This window comes from Chionomys nivalis, chromosome 8 (genome assembly GCF_950005125.1).
Source record: "Chionomys nivalis chromosome 8, mChiNiv1.1, whole genome shotgun sequence".
Taxonomy (NCBI): Eukaryota; Metazoa; Chordata; class Mammalia; order Rodentia; family Cricetidae; genus Chionomys; species Chionomys nivalis.
In genome coordinates, this window is record NC_080093.1 from 57,988,172 (window position 1) to 58,008,144 (window position 19,973).

A 19,973-nucleotide genomic window follows, 5' to 3' on the forward strand; every position below is an offset into this window, starting at 1 on the left:
TCAAGGTCCCAGGACTGCTCATTCCTACTGGATAGGTTACTGATATATGTATGTATGCATGTGTGTGTGTGTGTATGTGTATGTATGTAGGTATGTACGTATCACATGCACATACGCCATACAAGTTCACATCAACATTAAGTTCAAAGTCAGGCCCACAGAACTTCTGTCTAGCGCCCTGTGCACAGCGGAATCTCTGTTCTTTCACGATGAGCACTTTTGTTCTCGAGGAAATCAGGAGGTGATGTCATCACTCGTTCCCCATACCTACATTATATAGACAACTGTTTCAGGACTTGGTAGATTTGGCACTGACACCACTGGGTGTGATAACCATGAATGGCTGGTGCTCTTGCATTTTCCGTACGCCCACATTGTGTGGTTGCACCCTCACCACATGACACAGTTGCACCCTCACCCACATGGCCAACGCCACGGCCATTCTAATACTCTCCCTTCATTCTTTATCCCTTCCCCTCCCCCCCCCCTGGCTTCCCTAAGCACAAGTCACAGGTGGCTTCTATGACGTCACCTTCACTGGGGTCTAACTCACAGAGGGGCTCTGGATCCCATGCACATAGCCTGATTGTGTCCCTGTCTACTTCAGGGTCTGAAGAAGCCTTAGGAGCAGCTGCAGGAATGATGCCACCTGAATTCTTGCAAGATGTCCCCTCCGTACCAGATGCAGACGTTGTCAGACACGAGCCCCTCAGCGTCCACTTGCTGCTCATTCTTCTCTGCATCTGTAGTCGCTCTGTTACCTCTCCTCATTGCAAAGTCTCCTTCGCTTCACGGACAGTGTGCATTGGCACCTGCAGTCTCTTTCGTGTTACTAGCGCACACTCTGGGGTGGCTGGTCTGGGTCTCGCTTTTGTGGATGCTCTTTGAACAAGCAGTTTCCTTTGCAAAACCTTTTTGTGGCTCAAAAGTTAAGAAGGCTCACTACCCTTGCAGAGATTGGAGTCCTAGCACCGCAACGGGGCTTTTAACTGCCTCTACCTCCAACTCTGGGAGAATCCAACACCCTCTTTTGGTCTCCACTGACTCTTGTACGTATGTGGTGCATATAAACTCATACAAACACATGCACACACACAAAATTAATATTAAAATTTAAAATTATATTTATTTATTTATTTACTTCTTTGTTTGGGCAGGAGGCAAGTGTGAAGGTTAAATTAGCTCTGTCTTTCCACCATGTGGGTTCCAGGGACCAAACTCGGGTTGCCAGTCTTAGTGGCAAGAGCTCTTAACCTCTGAGCCATCTCAGTAACCCTTGCTTCCTTTTAAAACATAGCCACATTCTTCTTAAGTGTGGTGTTTCTGTATTCTGCTTTTATGTCTCCATCATCTTCAGGAACCCCCACTGCCCTTACGTTAGAGTAACGTAGCTCATCTTCAGTATTTACCTGCTTTCTCTTAAGTCTTTTCCCTCTCTCTGGGCGGTGGTGGCGCACACCTTTAATCCCAGCACTCGGGAGGCAGAGGCAGGCGGATCTCTGGGAGTTCGAGGCCAGCCTGGTCTACAAGAGCTAGTTCCAGGACAGGAACCAAAAAGCTACGGAGAAACCCTGTCTCGAAAATCAAAAAAAAAAAAATCAGTCTCTCCTTCAATTCCTCATAAGGTATTATTTGTTGGGCTCATATGCTCATGTTCCTTCTAGATCTACATTTATAAAATTTCACTTATAATTCACGTGTCCTGACACGTCAGTTGTGTATTTTTTTCTAACTTGAACGTATATACTGTCTTATCTACCTTTTTTGTTTTTTGTTTTGATGTTTTTCAGGTCCATTGTACATAACCTTCGTAGCTTCTTCTGCATGAGCGTTTCTGTGGTGCCATTTCTCTGTTTCTTACTCATGTTCTCTCCCTACAGTAACTTGATGCGATCTCAGATTCTCCAGTGGTGATTTGACATTGAACACACCCCCACTCTCAACCCTGCCTCATATTTCCCCCCTAGAGGGTTGTGTCCTGCACCACACAGAGTGCTCTGGAATTTTCTTCCTTACTTCCCCACAGTGTGGCAGCAGCTGCAAGCCATGTAACCACCTCCTATGTGTGTATGTATGTAGATGTATAATTTGTCTTCATACATGCATTATGAATATATGTATGTATATACACACTAACACATATAATTTCATGGCAGAGTCTCAGCCAGGTAACCCAGGCTGGCCTCTTGCCTCAGGGTATTAGTATTATTGGCAGTTATCACCATACCTATTTTTTTAAAAAACACATTTAAAAGATGCTTGGTTCACACAGTAGAGCCCTTTCCTGGTAGTGGGGCCTGCTAGGCTTCCTTGGTGCTTTACATGTATGACCACCTTTCTCCATGTGTCTGGTGCTGCCCGTGTTCTCACTCGGCTCAGCTCAGCATTCCAGCGTGGCTGGCTAGGAAACAGGCTCATCTCCAGAGAGAGAACCACCATGGTCCTCAAGCCTTCTCTCCTGGGGAGCAAACTACAGAGGACACAGCGACTCAAAGTCTGCAAGGCCCCAGCGGCAGGGTGGCGGCTGAGGGAGTGATGTGAGGCTAGGAACGCAGGTTTTGCCATGAAGGTCACAGGCCAGCCCCATTTGATATTAAATGTTCCTAAATTACACTTCTCAGAAATGAGCACCAGTGATACTTCATTGTGGACCTTTCTTGCCCTCTTCCCCATTCAAAATGTTCACTGTAACCAGCTATAGAAAAATCACATGAAAACCACTTTCATTTTAAAACCGAAAGAGCTTCTTAATATTCCATCATGCTTACAAGCCTGTCGTCTTACTGCTGAACTTGTACACCATCTCTCATGCTTCCTTGTTTTAAATATTTTTTAATTTTTATTTATGTATGTGTACACGCACCTATGTGCCTGCGTGTGAGTCCTGGCAGGTGCTAGAAGAGGTCCCTAGATTCCCCGGAGCTGGAGTTACAGGCAGTTGTGAGCCACCTGGCATGGGTACTGGGAACCGAATCCGAGTCCCCTGGAGGCAGTAAGTTCTCTTAACCACTGAGCATACCTCCATCCCCATCCATAGGGGTGTCTTCTGCTTACAGATACTGAAGCTGCGATACTCCAACTCCAACTATAACACAATCACCGCAGAACCATTAAACAGAGACTTTGGTTCTTTTGTAAACAGTGAACTTTGGCCTGGCTGGATGTTCCAGCACACTGCAACATAACAGGTGTTTTCTCTTGGAGCCAAGCAGTTGAGCCTCGGCCAATTACAGAAGCCAGACTTTCACAGAGACTGTGAAATTATGCCCCAAATATGACCACTACACTGCTGGTCTCCTAGCATCTCCTGTCTCTGTTTACAAAAGCCACTAGATGCAACTCAGCTCAGCTTCTGGACTTTTAATCCAGTTCTATATCTTATATGCTATGTACTCATATCTGCTTAAATAAGTCACCCGGGCACCTACTGTCCAGGTTAGCCATTTCCTACCCATTCTTGCACATTGATCCTCCCAGATTAGAACCCAGGAACTATAGGTCAGTGGTTCGCTTTGACTCCCTGAGACTTACATCCTTGGGAGAAAACGTACCCACCCACCATCCACCTACAAATAGTAAGAAAATAGTCCTGGCAGTGGCACCAGGATTTACCCCTAGTGCATGTACTGGCTTTTTGGAAACCTGTTCTCTTTAGATGATACCTTGGCTCAGCCTGGATATAGTAGGGAGGGCCTTGGACCTTCCCCAAAGCAATGTGCCTTCCCCTCTCTGAGGAGTGGATCCATCCTCAGAGAGGATATGTAGGGTGAGAGGGTATGTGGAAGGAATGGGAAGAGAGGAGGGAGTGGAGTGGGAACTTGGATTGGTATGTATAATGAAAAAAAGATGTTTGGTTTTTTTTAAAAAAAATAATTTTTTTCTTTTTTTCTTTATTTTATTCTTTTTTAATTAAAATTTCCACCTCCTCCCCGTTTCCCATTTCCCTCCCCCTCCTCCCACACATCGCCCCCTCCCCCCACTCCCCTTCCCCTCTCCCCACTCATCTCCCCCTCCCCCCACTCCATTCCCCCTCCCTCTAGGTACTGAAGAGCACTTCTATCTAGGTCCAGGAAGGTGAGCATCCAAACAGGCTAGGCTCCCACAAAGCCAGTTCATGTATTAGGATCGAAACCTAGTGCCATTGTCCTTGGCTTCTCATCAGCCTTCATTGTCCGCCTTGTAAAAAAATAAATAAATTTAAAAAAGAAAAAAAAAAGGAAAAAATAGCCAAGAAATTTTCAGAACACAAGCACTGGCTCGTGACCTTTGACTTCATCAGCTGTTAGCACACTGCCTCTGCCTCATACTGTGGACTGATACACCTTAGGCTTCCTTTTATATGGAAGGGGAGGCTGAAACTCACTCACCTTAGAAAGGTCTCCTTAAGGAGCTGGAGAGAGGGTGGGTCTGTGGTTAAGAGCACTAGCTAATCTTCCAGGGAATCCAGGTTGAATTCCCAGGACCTATATGGTTACTCACAACAATCTATAACCTTAGTTTCAGGGTATCTGACACCCTATTTTGACCTCTGTGGGCTCTACATGCACATAGTGCATACACATGTATGCAGGCATAATACTCAAACACATAAAAACAAGTCTATAAATAAATGTCTCCTAAGCAGTAGGTAGTTACGCAACACACTGCTCCATGGACTCGAGAGGCAGCATCATGGAAGGGCTTGGCAAGATGCTGTTCACAACAGTGGATCTCTGAGCCAAAAGTGCAGTGCAGGCTGCAGGGGTCCTGGGTCAGACATGGTGCTGGAATCACTTGGGACGATCACTTCCCACCTGAGGGAGGGTGCCATACCCCCAGGAATCCACATCTCATCCTCCAGGGGCCTCTAGCACAGTTGTTTAGAGATGCAATAGCCATCTGTATTCATGTTGTGAAAGTATTTAGGGCTCTCAAGTAATAGTTAACAATGCTGCGGAGCCCTGCAGACAGCTTGACGGTTGTGAGGTTTTAAATTAGACAGATGACAGGGTGTGACCCTACCGCTTAGCTCAAAAGAGATGCTTAATTAGCCACTAGCCATTTTTTTGTTTTGCTGGAAAGTACATGTTCTCTGGATATTTTTGTGAAAATTGTCGGCAAGCCTTCAACTATGAGTGCTCTGGAATCCAAGGTCATCTTTACCAGTCAACTCTCTGAGGGCTGATTTCTTTATAAGAACAGACACCAAACAACACACACACCTGAACCCACATGCCACGTCTGTGCCCATGGTCTGTCTGTTTTCATCTCACCAGAGATAGTTAGAAGATAATCAAAAGAACTGGCAGCAAAGCTTTGTCTTGGAAAGGCCCAAATGAGCAACAGGGATGATAGGTGGCCTTTGCTGAGGCCTTCATCTGGCCATTAGCTGGGGAGGAGTTCAGCTGTCTCTCTGGTCTGTGTGTGTGTGTGTTTGTGTGTGTGTGTCCTTAGGTGACCTCTATTTATCAGAACAGTCCCAGAACCTCCCCAACTAAGCTGTAGGATGATTCAGAGCTGTGTTCTGTGATTAGCTGATGGTTCTAATTTGGACAGATTGGCACGTGGTGTGTCTAAGAACTGTCTATTGGGCTGGAGCACCACTCATAAATGTTTTTGCACACCTGCTTGTCAGGGGCATGTTCCCTCACTAGGGGCATGTCCCCTCACTGGCTTCTGGCTCTCTCACATCCTGACAAAATGTGTGTTTTTAAAGATTGGTTGAATGCATGTGATGAGAGACAAGAAATTCAAATGTGAACAAGTCAATTAGACTTCTGCGTCATTAGGAATGAAAATGCTAGGATGTATCAGGTGATCAAATGCCTGTGGATATATGCTAAGACACACGTTCAGGACCTCTGTGCCTGTGGATACATGCTAAGACACATGCTCAGGACCTCTGTGCCTGTGGATACATGCTAAGACACACGTTCAGGACCTCTGTGCTACAGCCAGTTAGAAATTCCAAAGGGCTAAATAAACAGAACCAGTTCTGTTCATAAACCCAAATGCCCAGTGTTATAAAGTCGGCTTTCCCCCGAATGCCCTATAGATTCAATGTAACCCAATCCACAGGGGTCCTAAGGAAGTAGAAATTAACAGGTACATTCTAAAAATTGGAAATACAAAGACCCAGGACTCCCTAAAGCAGCCTTTAAGAAAAAGAGCAAAACAAGAACATGCCCACTCCAGAATCACGTCCTGCCATGGAAGTTAGGAACTGAACTAGCCTCAGACAGGCACAGAGAAAACAGACCCCTGGCTCACAATGACAGGGGCTAGCTAGTGATTAAATGACACTTCTCTTGGGAGTGGTGGCTAATCTAGATGTATCTTCCTTGCAATAATGTCAGAGGCAAGAGGATAAACAGAAAAAAACAGAGAACCAGGCTCAAACTTAGGTCACTACTGCACTGTCAAAGTCAAGCAAGATTGCAGAGTCACATGACCTGAGGCTTCACTGGGGAGGACAAAAGATGCCGTCACAGTGCTGCCCCTGCAAGGACACAGTGTCTCCTGCTGGCTCTAAACATGTGCTGTGGTGCAAGGCAAAAGGTCATGTCTTTATCACCAGGATCTTTCTAGGTGTTGTAGGCTAGCCTGGAACTTATCTTCCTGCCTCCCCATCCCAAGTGCTGAGGTCATATATGGGTGTCCTCCATGCTTTGTTATAGCCTTTTAAAAAATACGTGAATAGAAGAAAAGGAAGGGGAATTATATAACCATATTATAACCCCAACCCCCCAAATAAAACAATTTTTTAAAAAATAAGTAAATATGTAGCACCATAACTATTCCACATCACAGGAAGACGCAGTCACTACTCGCATGAGGTACAAATGTCAACTCTAGGAGAGTTTTGGATATATGGAAGGCAAAATAGAGGGTTTATAGGAGATTTCTAGGCTTGGGGATGACTCAGCAAGCTCAGCACTGCTACAAAAACCAGAGGACCAGAGGTTGGATAACCAGCACCCACATAAATGTGGGGTAGGCATGGCAACCACTCATAATCCTACTGCTTGGAATTACAGAGGATCCCTGGAGCAACGGACAAGTTAGATAGCTAGACTAACCTCATCAGTGAACTCTGGGTTCAAGTGAGAGACACTGCCTATTCAATATCTGAGGCAGAGAGCAAATGAAAAAGATGCTTGCATCAACCTTGGTCCTGTATACAGGTGAACACACATGCATGCATGCAAACCCACACATGTGCTCCACAAGTGCATACATGCATGTACACCACATCAGAGAGAGAGAGAGAGAACTTCTATTAGAAAGCATAGGAAAGTGTCTCTATGATTCTGGAAAGGTTCTTCTGAACAAACAAGTTCAAGAGGAATCTGCACAGACGTCTAGCCTGTGCTTCCTAGGCCTCCTCAACCATACAGCAACTGTATCTCCATCAGCAAACACTCATTCCCAGTGAGGTCCTGAAGCCCCAAAGCAGCACACCGAGATTGGTACCCGACACATTTGTGCACATCTCTGAATATATTCTCCTACAGACATTTTCGGGAAACACTGTAATGAAAACCCAGCAGCATCTTTCATGTCCTGGTGCCTGCTAAGGTGTCACCAGCAAAGCAGGGGACCTGCTCCACTGTCTTCAGCACTTCTAAGAGTGTTAACCCAACCAACCACCAGGGGACTTGAGAACTAGTGACAGGCTAACACAATGTGACATACAGACACTTGCTTTTATTTGTGTTCCTTGGAGCTTCTGGTCATTGTCTATGGTCCCCTGAGCTGGATTAGTGACTTCTTAAAGGGAGAAGCTTAATTTGCTAAAATCAGGTCAAGACCATTAGTGGGCTATGAATCTGGGTGACAAATGCTTTGAGATGAGGTGTGTGCAGTGTTGCAATCACAAGGCAGACACATTCTTCCTGTAGGCCATGCTAACATCAACAACAACAAAAAAAGTGTGAAGTCGCAGTCTCAGAACCTAGCCACCGGGCTGGAGAGATGGCTCAGCGGTTAGGAACAGTGGCTGCTCGTCCAGAGGACTGGGATTCAATTCCTAGCACCCACATGGTGGCTCACAATCATCCTTAACTCTAGCTCCATGATTTCCAAGGGTACCAATCATGCATGTGATGCAGACATACATGCAGACAAAACACCCAGACATATAAAATACTTAAAAGAAAAACCTAGCCACATTACATTGTCAGATCCAGAGACCCAAAAGCTTTTGTCTGTTTCATTATGAGAACTAAAGAAAATAGGAAAATCAGATAGGGCTGCAGAAAGACATGAGGAATAGAGAGGATTACACCCAGGTCGCTGAAGGTGTGGGTTTGTCTCATATATGTGCAGAACAAGGCTAGCCCCTGTCAGGGTCAGGGAAGCCAGGTAGCCTGCTCCACACAGAAAGAGCCATGGCTCTGGGCAATAAGGAGAATTTTATTTTTTTGAGCCTCAGCAATCTCCAAAGCTCCTTATGGGAATATTTTTCCCAGTCCACGAGCACAGAAACATTAGTACCCAGAATAGTATGTGTATGTTTCTCCAGGGAAACACTAGCAAGTTCCCTCTTTTTAAGTCCAAGACCTTTTTGCATCAAGTGCTGTGAAAATACAGCCCCCTGGGACTGTGCCGACAAAAACATGGGAGCAGCCATGACTGAGTACAATAAATTGCAGAAAGCAGGCTCGAGTTATGTGCTCATCAGGCACGTAACTTAAAAATGAAGACCCAGGGCTGGAGAGATGGCTCAGAGGTTAAGAGAACTGACTGCTGTTCCAGAGGTCCTGAGTTCAATTCCCAGCAATCACATGATGACTCAAACCCATCTATAATGAGATCTGGTGCCCAGAACACTATATACACAATAAATAAATTTAAAACAACAACAAAAAAAACCCAAAGACCCAAAGAAAGTCATAGCACCATATGGCTTCGCTGGTGCTTGTCCTCCTTCACTGCCAACCACCTGAAGGCTCCACACTTAGCACTGAGTCCCCTTCTTCCTATATAGTCTCAAATTGATATCTCCCAACACCTGGCAACTCCCACACCAGCCCACACTAGGCCGAGTGCTCCCTAAGGAATGGCAGAAGTACTGAGTGGTCCAGCTGATGGTCTCCACCTGGATGTTTTGGCAGGTCTCCCAGGCACCTGACAAACCACAGCTCTGGATCCCCTAAAACCCCTCACCCAGACTTCCCTCAGTGCTTTAGGTCAAAACCTGGGGACTATCCTGCATGCATGCTCACCCTCATACTCACACGTTTGCCTGGGTCTGTGCAGGGCACAGGGTACAGACCAGCTACCATCCTCTCCATCCTCCCAGCTCCTCAAGCTGCCTCCCCAGCTCCTCCCACGGTAGCCTGCTGGTGTTTTGAACTATCTGTTAATGTGTGTTCAGCCCCCTGGACCTGAGGTTTATAGGAACTATCCAAAACTGAACATTGTATCTGTCCTGAACAGAAACAGATTCTCCCTAAGCAAAACAGTGTATCAGTCATTCTCAGAACCAGACAATGCTGCCTAAACTCTGGGGCTTACATGCAGGGCATACATAGATTTATTGAGTTTTTATGGTATGCAGTTTTTGCTCATATAGACACACAATGACTTAATTGTGGGGGGAAAAACCTTTAATATGTCTTTATGATCATCTCTCAGCATGTAATGATCAAATTAGTATAACTTTAGATGCAGTCTGCTAGACTGTTCATTTTTAAAACATCCATTTGAGCCAGGTGGTGGTGGAGCACACCTTTAATCAAAGCACTCGGGAGGCAGAGGCAGGTGGATCTCTATGAGTTTGGGACCAGCCTGGTCTACAGAGAGAGTTCAGAATAGCCAGGGCTGTCACACAGAGAAACCGTGTCTTGAAAAACCACAAGTGAGTGGTGGCCTAGTATGGTGGCTCACCTCTTTAATCCCAGAATTTGGGAAGCAGAGGGAGGTGGATCATTGTGAATTTCAGGCTACCAGCCCTATTTACATAGTGATTCCAAGCCAGCCAGGACTATACAGTGAGATTATGTCTTAAAAAAACAAAAGGGGCTAGGTAGTGGTGGTGCACGCCGCTAATCCCAGCACAAGGGAGGCAGGGGCAGGTGGATCTCTGTGAGTTCAAGGCTAGCCTGGTCTACAAAATGAGTTCCAGGACACCCAGAGCTATAACACAGAGAAACCCTGTCTTGAAAACACACACACACACACACACACACACACACACACACACACAAAAGAGGCACATCCCAACAGGCAGCCTCTCTTAATGTTCTGCTGCTTGTGAAGCGACACCATGACCACAACAATTCTTGTTTTTTTGTTTGCTTGTTTATTTGTTTGTTTTTGGTCTTTCAAAACAGGGTTGTTGTTGTTTTTTTTCCCTGTGTAGCCCTGGCTATCCTGGAACTTTCTCTGTAGACCAGGCTGGACTGGAACCCACAGAGATCTGCCTGCCTCTGCCTCCCAAGTGCTGGGATCAAAGGTGTGCACAGCCACCACTCAGCTGACCACAGCAACTCTTATAAGAGAAAAGCATTTGGTTGGAGCTTGATTACAGTCTCAGAGGATTAGTTCATTGTCCTCATGGCAGGGAGCATGGCGGCACACAGGCAGACATGGCGTGGGAGTAGCTGAGGGTTCTACATCCAGATCCACAGACACCAGGAAGAGCAGAACCACTGAGCCTTGCTTGGGCTCTTGGACCTCAAAGCCCACCCCCCAGTGACACACTTCCTCCAACAAGACCTCGTCTCCCTGGTGACCAAGAATTCAAATCCATGAGCCTATGGAGGCCATTCTTATTCAAACTACCACACAGTCCAAATATAAAGAGGTCTGGGGCAAAGCAGAGTTGCCTGCCTTCCTTTACTTCTTAGTGAGCGTATTTACTCCTCTTCTGCCATTCTCCACTGACCTCAGAGTTCAGTTTCTCTAACCTTCCTACATAGACTGAATGCCAGTGACACCCAAGGAACTTCCGGGCCTTCCATGCAACATTAGGACTGCCAAGAGAGGCACCTGACTTCATAGACCTTACAGGTTCTCAACCTCTCCAGTGTGCAGACAGCAGACAGCCATTAATGAATTACCCAGTCCCCACTGTGTGAGCCAGTGCGGGGGCGGGGGGTCCAGTTTGATTTGGTGCCCTTCTGTTCTTCACTGACAAGCCTTAATGCACTCATTGCTCCACAAGAAGCCGGTTGTTGGCGAAGTCTAAGATGCTCAGCTTTAAGCTGCTGCAGTTGCTGGCTTCCTTCCACACTTGACCCTGGTATTGCAGAGTAAGAAATCACTGCTGCAGGGCATCAGGGCACAAAGAATGCCCAGGCAATGAAAGGGGCCCCCACTAGGTATTAGGCCAGGATCACAACTGAGACATTGGGGTGGCTAGGTCTAAACTGAGGTCATGTTACCTAGTGGAAGAGATATCATGTAACCTATAACTGTGCCTTTTTATCAGTAGGCCTGAATCTGGGTCTTCCCGTGGGGTTGTGAAGGCTCAGGCTCTGCCAGCGCACGAATTCTCCATGGAGTGTCCTGCCTGTGTCCCAACCCACAGCACAGGTCTAGCTGCCCTGAACACCAGTGAAACATGGGGACCACCAGGCCCAGTGGCATTCCAGGTGGCTCAAGGGGCTTCCAGACATGCTTGGAGGTCTATGGAGAGTTTACCTTCCTAGGAAGGGTCTCCCTGGCCCTATATTGGTGCCCCTTATCCACCAGAAGCTTCCGAAGAATCTGGAATCTTTTGAAAAGTAGACGGAGTTACCAGTTCTATAGCTAGTTCTGTCTTGCAGTGGGAGCTAAGATCTTAGTTTTGACACCTATGGCAGACAAACTCCAGAAAGACTGAGAACTAACATTGCTAGTGGCTGCAGTGTTCTACGTCATACTTTACTTCCTAGTTGGTCATGACTCATGACTATGATATTAATATTGTAAACTTGGTAGGATCTAGACTTACCCAAGACACAGACCATGCCTGGGAAGGAATTTCTAGACTGAGTTAGTCAGGGTCAGAAGAGCCATCCTAAACTTGCATAACACCCTTCTGTGTGCTGGGGTACTAGCCTGAATAAAAGGGAAAGCAAGTTATAAACCAGCATTCATCTCTGTTTCCTGACTGGGGATGCAGTGGAGATAACCGTCTCAAGATCCCGCTACCCTGCCTTCCTCCGTCATGATGGATGTACCTTCAAACGGGGAGCCGAAATAAGCCTGTCCTTCCTCAAGTCATTTTGGTCTGGTATTTTGTAATAGCAACAAGGAAACTAATTGACACAGCGACTTAAGCAAATATTCCTCGGGTGAGTGGCAAGCGGGTGGGGCCATGAGCTCCGCGTGCATTCCTGACAGTTTCCTTTCATCTTGTTTATAGTTGCGAAGAGAAGCTACAGCTCATGGGAGACTTGAATGACTACTTCTGACGTGTGTATACTGAATACATACGGTATAAAAGGAAGGGGCAGAGCACTGGTGACACCTGGAGGAGGAGGTGAGATGCCAGGGATGCATGCCCTGTGGTGTGCTGTGCCCATGACATCCTACTGATCTGCCCTTGAGAGCTCTGAGCACATCTGGCTTCTGGGATTTCTTCCCACGCCTACCTGTCCTTGCAGCGGGCTCTGTGTCCGTTGCAGGCCCAGGGGTACCTTGTTACTGCTGTCGATCTTGCAAGTACCTGTTCTGCTAGCTGTCTTGTGCATATGAGTGATGGGGATGCTGGAACTTAGAAGCTGCTGAAATGCTATAAGCAGGCGAAGGTATCATCAGGATGTCGTGAGACAGATGTGTTTTGACAAGCTACATGTAAAACAAACACGTGCTGCTGTTGTTTTACATGTAGAGAAGCTGAGGTCATGACAAAAATGCTCTATTGGTGATATCCGCGGGCCCAAATTCTTTAGATGGAAAGAGCCTTGTTGTCATAGGAGAACGGAAGGCACTGCTACTGCTGGGTCCCTAGCAAGTCATTTCTCCTATCTGCAAGATGCTTTGGAGGAGGGTAAACAAAAAGCCTGGGGCTTCAAGTGTGGTCACAGGTGTGGTTCAGCCACAGTAAGAGGCTCTCAACTCCTGACTGATCTTTCCCTGCCTGCACATAGAGCGTGGTTTATTTTTCAGTGCACAGTCAGTGCCGGCACAAGGCTGGCTTCACAAAGCGGTTGTGGAATACTGAGTGTATGTGTACTCACACCAACTTATCTTGTTCAGGTCAAGTCCACTATGGATACTTCATGGGAAACACAGTGTTGGCCCCAGGACTGTGCCATTTGACAAGGCCTTTGCGGACCCACAGCAGACGCCCTCTGTGGGAGGGATGTCTCATTGGTTAGGGGTCCCTCCATGCCCTCCCACTGGGTTTTGGACTCCCAACTCTCTCTGCCTGTCATTCTCTTCCCCAAAGATACCCACCAGGATAAAGGAGCGGGCATCTGTGCAGAGACCTGGCCACATCCTCCTTTATTTAAGACCATTTGGCTCCAGGGGCAGGAGCTCAGGGCAGGGAACTTGGGGCAGAGGCTTAAGCGCCCACCTTGCTTTTCTCCTGCTGTAGCTCAATCTGGATATCCGTGAGCTTGGCTCGTAGCTCCTCGTTGGCAGCCTGCAATGCGGCGAGTGCCTCCGCTTTGTCTCCCTTGGCCCGGCTGCCTGCGCCCTTCTTTGACATGGTGAGGCTGGATGGCCAGAAAAACGCCCAGGGGCAGCTGCTCCGTCTGGGCCAGGGTATCCACGCCAAGCTCTTGGCAGGTGTCACTCCGCTACATTTTCTCACTCACCTAGAGGAAAAGCACACTCCCAGTGAGCAGGTTGTATATGGCCGACCATTACAGTAGCCCCTCGGTCATGCACCTTCAGCCTAGAACTCAGGGCCTTGGTGTTGGGGTGTGGGCACAGCCGGCTCCTCATCCATTCTCATCCCAGAGCTGAGGATGTTGTCCTGACTGTGCTTGCTGAAGACCAACACTGGTCAGAGAGGCATCTGCCGTGGACAGTGTCCACAGACAGGGACTCTGTGCATTGGACATGTTAGTCCTTTGCTCCCTTAAGAAAAGATTGGTATGCAACTCCAGTGTTTCATATGTGGGTGTGAGGCCCATGATGACCACAGTGAGTGCAAACCATGAGCTGAGGAACAGATGGTAGAGGGGGCTGGAGAGATGGCTCAGTGGTTAAGAGCACTGACTGTCCTTCCAGAGGACCAGGGTTCAAGTCGCAGCACCCACATGGCAGCTCACAGCTGTGTGTAACTCTGGTTCCAGGGGACCTGACATTCTCATGCAGGCCAAACAAACACCAATGTACATAAAACAAAAACAAAGCAAGAATAGATGGTGGAGTAGTGGCCACAACTCAGGGTCGTCCCAGGGATCCACAAACTTCATCCAGGAAACACAGGGGTTCGGGGGTGAGGAATGAAGAGGAGGGGAGAGGAGGGAAATAGGAGGAGGTGAGTGGAGGAGAGGGAAATAAAGGAAAAGGGGCACACAGATCTCAATGAGTATTTGTACTTCCACGTAGTAGGGTACCAGCTCACCAAGGAAGAACCCACAAACCCTGGCTGAGCTCCCTGGAGCACTAGATCCCAGCTTAGCCTGGGCAGCTGCCTGCTGCCCTTCCCTCCTGGGAATGGCGGCCTTGGGTGTGAACTCTCTGTTGCTATGCAACTAGCTGTGACTCCTCCCAGTTGCCTGTCCATCACCCATGTCTAGGATCTGGGAGCCTAGGCTGGTCTCTTAAATGGGCTCAAGTTTACTGTTTGAACCATTGGTTAGAAACACCAGCAGCTTACAAAAGTGACTGAGCAAAATGACTGGTTGCATGCAAGTATCCAGAAAGTCTGGGTTAGGGAGCTCTTGTGGATGGTGGACTCACTCACTGTCTGGCAAGGACTCCCTAGGCCTTGGTTTAGATCAGTGGTTCTCAACCTTATAATGCAGTGACCCTTAAATACAGTTCCTCATGTTGTGGTGACCCCCCAACCATAAAATTATTTCCTTGCCACTGCATAACTTTAATTTTGCTACTCTTATGAATTGTAATATAAATCCTGACATGCACAATATCTATGTGTCCCCTCTGAAACAGCTGTTCCACCCCAGAGGGGTCACAATCCACAGGTTGAGAACTGTTGAAGCCATGGGCCCCTAACGTTGCTTCACTAACCTCTGTGAGCAAGGTATAGTCTTTTTCCAGCATCTGGGTCTCCATACCCTGCAAAGCCTGTTGCCCATCCTGCTCACATCCCAGCAGGGCAATTCCGTACCAGCTTCCAGCCAACGGTATCAGACAGCCCAGAACCATTATATAAGATTCCTGCTTTAATTTATCCCCCTCCCTGTACCCATTACCTCATCAGCTGCCAGAAAGGTTCAGGGCCCCCGTAGGACCACCATGGCCATGCCAAGGCACCGACATTTACCTAGTGTCTTCAGGAGCTTTTAAAAACTTATTTTAAGATAAAACTCCTTGCCGGGCAGTGATGGTGGTGCATACCTTTAATCCCAGAACTCAGGAGGCAGAAGCAGGCAGAGCTATGTGAGCTCAAGACCAGCCTGGCCTACAAAGAGAGTTCTAGGACAGCCAGAACTGTTAAACAGAGAAACCCTGTCCTCAAAAAACAAAAACAAAAAACAAAAACAACCAACCAACCAAACAAACAAACAAAAAACAATTAAACAAACAGCAAACAAAATGAAACCAATTTCTGTAGGTGTGGTATTGCACACCTTTAATCTCAACACTCAGAAGGCAGAAGCAAGCTGATTTCTCTAGGTTTAAGGCCAACTTGGTTTACAGATCAAGCCCTAGGACAGCCAAGACTACATGGTGAGTCCCTGTTTCAAACAAACAAAAAGCAGAAAAAGAAAAATTATCTGTAGGCTTTGCCTTGATAAAACCATGTCACTAGTCACACACACACACACACACACACACACACGTAACCAACTTCGAGAGGAAACAAGGAAGACACACGGGGCATGTACCAGGGTTGTTTCCAGGAGCCCAGTGCTCACAGCCCAAGATCCTATGCTGATGAGACAGTACAGACCCATGTGGTCTGAGAAGGGCCATCTTGAGCCACTACTGGGGGAGCTCTGCCAAACTCTGACTGCCTGAAGTAGCACTGGGCGGTAGAAGTCAGCAGCAGGCTATGATAGAGCAAGGGTTTCCATAGGATAGACCCAGAAATGCAGAGACCTGGAGACTAAAGATGTCCTTAGCTTCATGTCAGCTCAGCCCTAGTCACAAATGCAGAAGGGTGAAGAGGTGAGTCACAGGGAGCTAGGCAGTCCTGAAATATGCACTCAATGCAGGGGGGCACAGAGCAGGGACAGCCAAGGGACAGTCACTTCTAGTGGCTCTGGTTAAGCATCTGTAACTTGTTCTGTTTGAAGCAGAATTAGCACAAAAACACTGATTATGGAGATAGAGGGGGGGGTGACTGGGGTCTAAAAGCACTGGCAGCTTTTCAAGAGGAACCAGGTTCAAGTCCCAGCTCTGAAATGTCAGCTCAAAGTCATCTGTAACTCCAGTTTCAGGGGATCCAATGCCCTCATCTGGCTTCTGCATGCACCATACACAACCATTGCATACAGAGATTTATGCAGAAAAATACCCATACACATATGATAAAAACAAATCTTTAGCCTGGCGGTGGTGGCGCACGCCTTTAATCCCAGCACTCAGGAGGCAGAGGCAGGTGGATCTCTGGGAGTTCGAGGCCAGCCTGGTCTACAAGAGCTAGTTCCGGGATGGGCACCAAAACTACAGAGAAACCCTGTCTCAAAAAATCCAAAAAAAAAAAAAAAAACCAAAAAACAAAAAACAAAAACCCAAAAAACACAAACAAATCTTTAAAAGAATATGCTGAGTATCTTAAATGTTTGCTAAAGTGTGCTTGACCATTAGTGAAATAAAGAGCCCTAGACATTCTCCCCAGGGTCTGAAGGAAAACCTGGGCTCTATCCCAGACTTCTCAGCTCCCAGGCAAGTGCCGTTTTGCTGTCAGCACTGAGCAGAACTCAATTTTTCATGCTTTCTTTGGTAAAGTCATTAAATTAATAGCTCCATATACCATCTTTTATTTTGGGGTCTCCATGGAAGTAATAAATTTTCTTCCCAAGACCAGGGTAGAAGGGTTGGGCTGACCTCTGCCAGTCTCTCTGGGATGAGATACAGCAGGTGGCACAGCTTTATGGTTGATGAATGCACCTCTGGGGTGGGTTAATCACCACTGTAAACCGCAGGGTGCTCACTGGAGGCCTGTGTGGGAAAGACTACCCTCCCCTCTCTGTCCCTGCTTGCCAGCAGGTTTAGTTGATGTTTAGCTCTGATATGTGTTTTGATGTCACTGTGTGACCTAAAGGACAAGGAGAAGTCAGAGCAAGTCTTCAGCATCCAGCACCGTTTGGAGCACTGTCCCCTTCCTGGTCTGCCCCGTAATTCATGCTGTCTGGACGGTGACTCATAGCCTTGCAGTCTTTAAAGCAGATTTGACCAGAGGCCTTGAGTCAGGCCAATGACTCATGACGATGAACAATTGTAAGATGAATGGACCAAAGGGTAAAACCGTGTGATCCAGCTGGCCACACTACAGCTTCCATGATGAGATTTCTTCTCTCCTTTGTTTTCTGTTGTTGTTGTGTTTTTGCCTTTTTTGAGGGGAGACTGCAAGGCCAGATGCGAGGGAACGGGAAGATAAGTGGGATCGGAATGCATGATGTGAAATCCACAATTAATAGAAGTTAAAAGGATTTTTTTAATTAATTTATTTATTTATTAAAGATTTCTGTCTCTTCCCCGCCACCACCTCCCATATCCCTCCCCCAATCAACTCCCCCTCTCTCATCAGCCCTAAGAGCAGTCAGGGTTCCCTGCCCTGTGGGGAGTCCAAGGACCTCCCACCTCCTTCCAGGTCTATTAAGGTGAACATCCAAACAGCCTAGGCTCCCACAAAGCCAGTATGTGCAGTAGGATCAAAACCCAGTGCCATTGTTCTTGACTTCTCAGCAGTCCTCATTGTCTGCTATGTTTAGTGAGTCCGGTTTTATCCCATGCTTTTTCAGACCCAGTCCAGCTGGCCTTGGTGAGTTCCCGAAAGGACATCCCCATTGTCTCGGTATGTGGGTGCACTCATGGCCCCGAGTTCCTTGCTCGTGCTCTCTCTCCTTCTGCTCCTGGTTTGGACCTTGGGGTTGTAGTCTGGTGCTCCAATGTGGGACTCTGTCTCTGTCTCCTTTCGTTGCCTGATGAAGGTTAATATCCAGGAGGATGTCTATATGTTTTTCTTTGGGTTCACCTTCTTATTTAGCTTCTCTAGGATCACGAATTATAGGCTCAATGTCCTTTACTTATGGCTAGAAACCAAATATGAGTGAATACATCCCATGTTCCTCTTTTTGGGTCTGGCTTACCTCACTCAGGATAGTCTTTTCTATTTCTGTCCATTTGCATGCAAAATTCAAGAAGTCATTGTTTTTTACTGCTGAGTAGTAAAAAAAAAGCAGGCTAGTATTTTCTGATTAATTTGTTTATGAGGAAGAGATTATGACTCTGACAATTCATTTCCATGGAAACCTAAAGTGACATTGAGGGAGGCAGGTGACAATGGTCCACCAAATTTGGGATCTGAGAGAGCAACTAGGAGAGAGAAAAGAGCCACGGGCCACAGAGCCAGCACTTCCGTGTCAAGCAGGAGGCACACGGTGATTCACCCTGCTGCCCACAGAGGGAGTGGGGAGAGCAGCAGGATCCACACCGGAGTTTCCTCCAGGGTTACAGACCAGGTGAGGCCCTCAGGAGTCAAACAGATACACCTCAACCGCAGCTAAAGTCCTGTAATCAGAGCCGTCACTCAGAGGGGCAAATCAGCGCTGGCTACCAGAGATGAGGATCCAACCCAGAAGCCAGAGGGAGAACCTTGCGTAGGTGGAACAGGGAGTGGAGGCTAGCAAGGGGGACTGTTGGAAGTGGTGCACCTCTGGAACACGGACTGGCACTAAATGCTGATAGGAAGCCGGATGCTGAGGGAGCAGGACTTTGGTGGAAGGCATAGGAGGGTGAATAGCAACTTAGAGCAAGTCTGAGGTCTGACTAGATGTGCTGAATCCCGGTGTCTAGAGTTTCCCCCAGCTCTGCTAACTGCAGCCATTGTTAGTCCAAGAGAGAGCCTTTGACTAAAAGCATAGTGCCCGGAGTCCTATGTGGGGTACACTATCACAGGAGAAACAGGCAGTACACTGAAGGACATCCAGGCAAGTCTGGCTGCATATGTGTTTCCTTGAAGCTAGAGGCAGAGGCCCCAAGTAGAAGCAGAGACGTGCGGTCACTCTGTGGCAGCCCCCTAGCTGGCCAGGTACAGGAATGGCTCCAGGATGGCAAGTCAGTCACTGTGTGTCCAACAGGATAGCACCTCCAGGGCCAGACCTAGCACCAGGCTCCTGCTCAAGCCTCTAAATCCCCACACCTGCCCTTTGTCCTATGTTTGGAATGAGAAGAGTCCACAGCTGAGTAACTGGGAAGACCACTCCTTCTCTTAGGAATTCTGCATTGGCTTCTGGCACTGAGGGGCTGCAGCCTGATGTCTGCAGATGGCTCTCGTGGACGTCCAAAGGCCCCGGCAAGTGGCAATAATAAGCCAGTCACCAAAGTGAGGCTTTTCTCCAAAGCATCATGGCTTTAACTTCCTTCAGCCTCCTCGGACAGAGAGAACACAGTCAGGCACCTGCTTAAGCTGCCCCAACCAGGAAGAAACTTCCTCTTTGGTCTATAAGACTGGACACCAAGTCACAATTCCTCTGAGTAACCTCCCTTGTCCCTTCTGTCCTGCATTCAAGTGCACGAACGCTACTGTGCTATGTTGTCATTCCACAGTTTACAGGAAGTAACGTATCATCAACTTGACAAGAAAAACAAAATATTCTGTTTGAGTACTGTCAAAGCCATCAGGAAGTTGACGGACTTCTCCTGACATGTTGTCCTTCAGCTGTGACAATCGATGAGACAGTTAGCTG

General features: G+C 47.4%; 1 protein-coding gene across 16 annotated transcripts in view; it reads right to left on the reverse strand.

Moving 5' to 3' along the window:
* The window catches only part of Jakmip3 (Janus kinase and microtubule interacting protein 3), a 131,293-nt gene that overhangs the window by 66,420 nt on the left and 44,900 nt on the right, over positions 1-19,973 (reverse strand). For all 16 annotated transcript variants that reach the window (XM_057777752.1, XM_057777762.1, XM_057777760.1 and 13 more), the window contains exon 2: positions 13,493-13,736. In XM_057777752.1, the coding sequence (XP_057633735.1) occupies positions 13,493-13,627 (135 nt within the window). In that variant the 5' untranslated portion in view covers positions 13,628-13,736. The remainder of the gene's footprint in view (positions 1-13,492; positions 13,737-19,973) is intronic.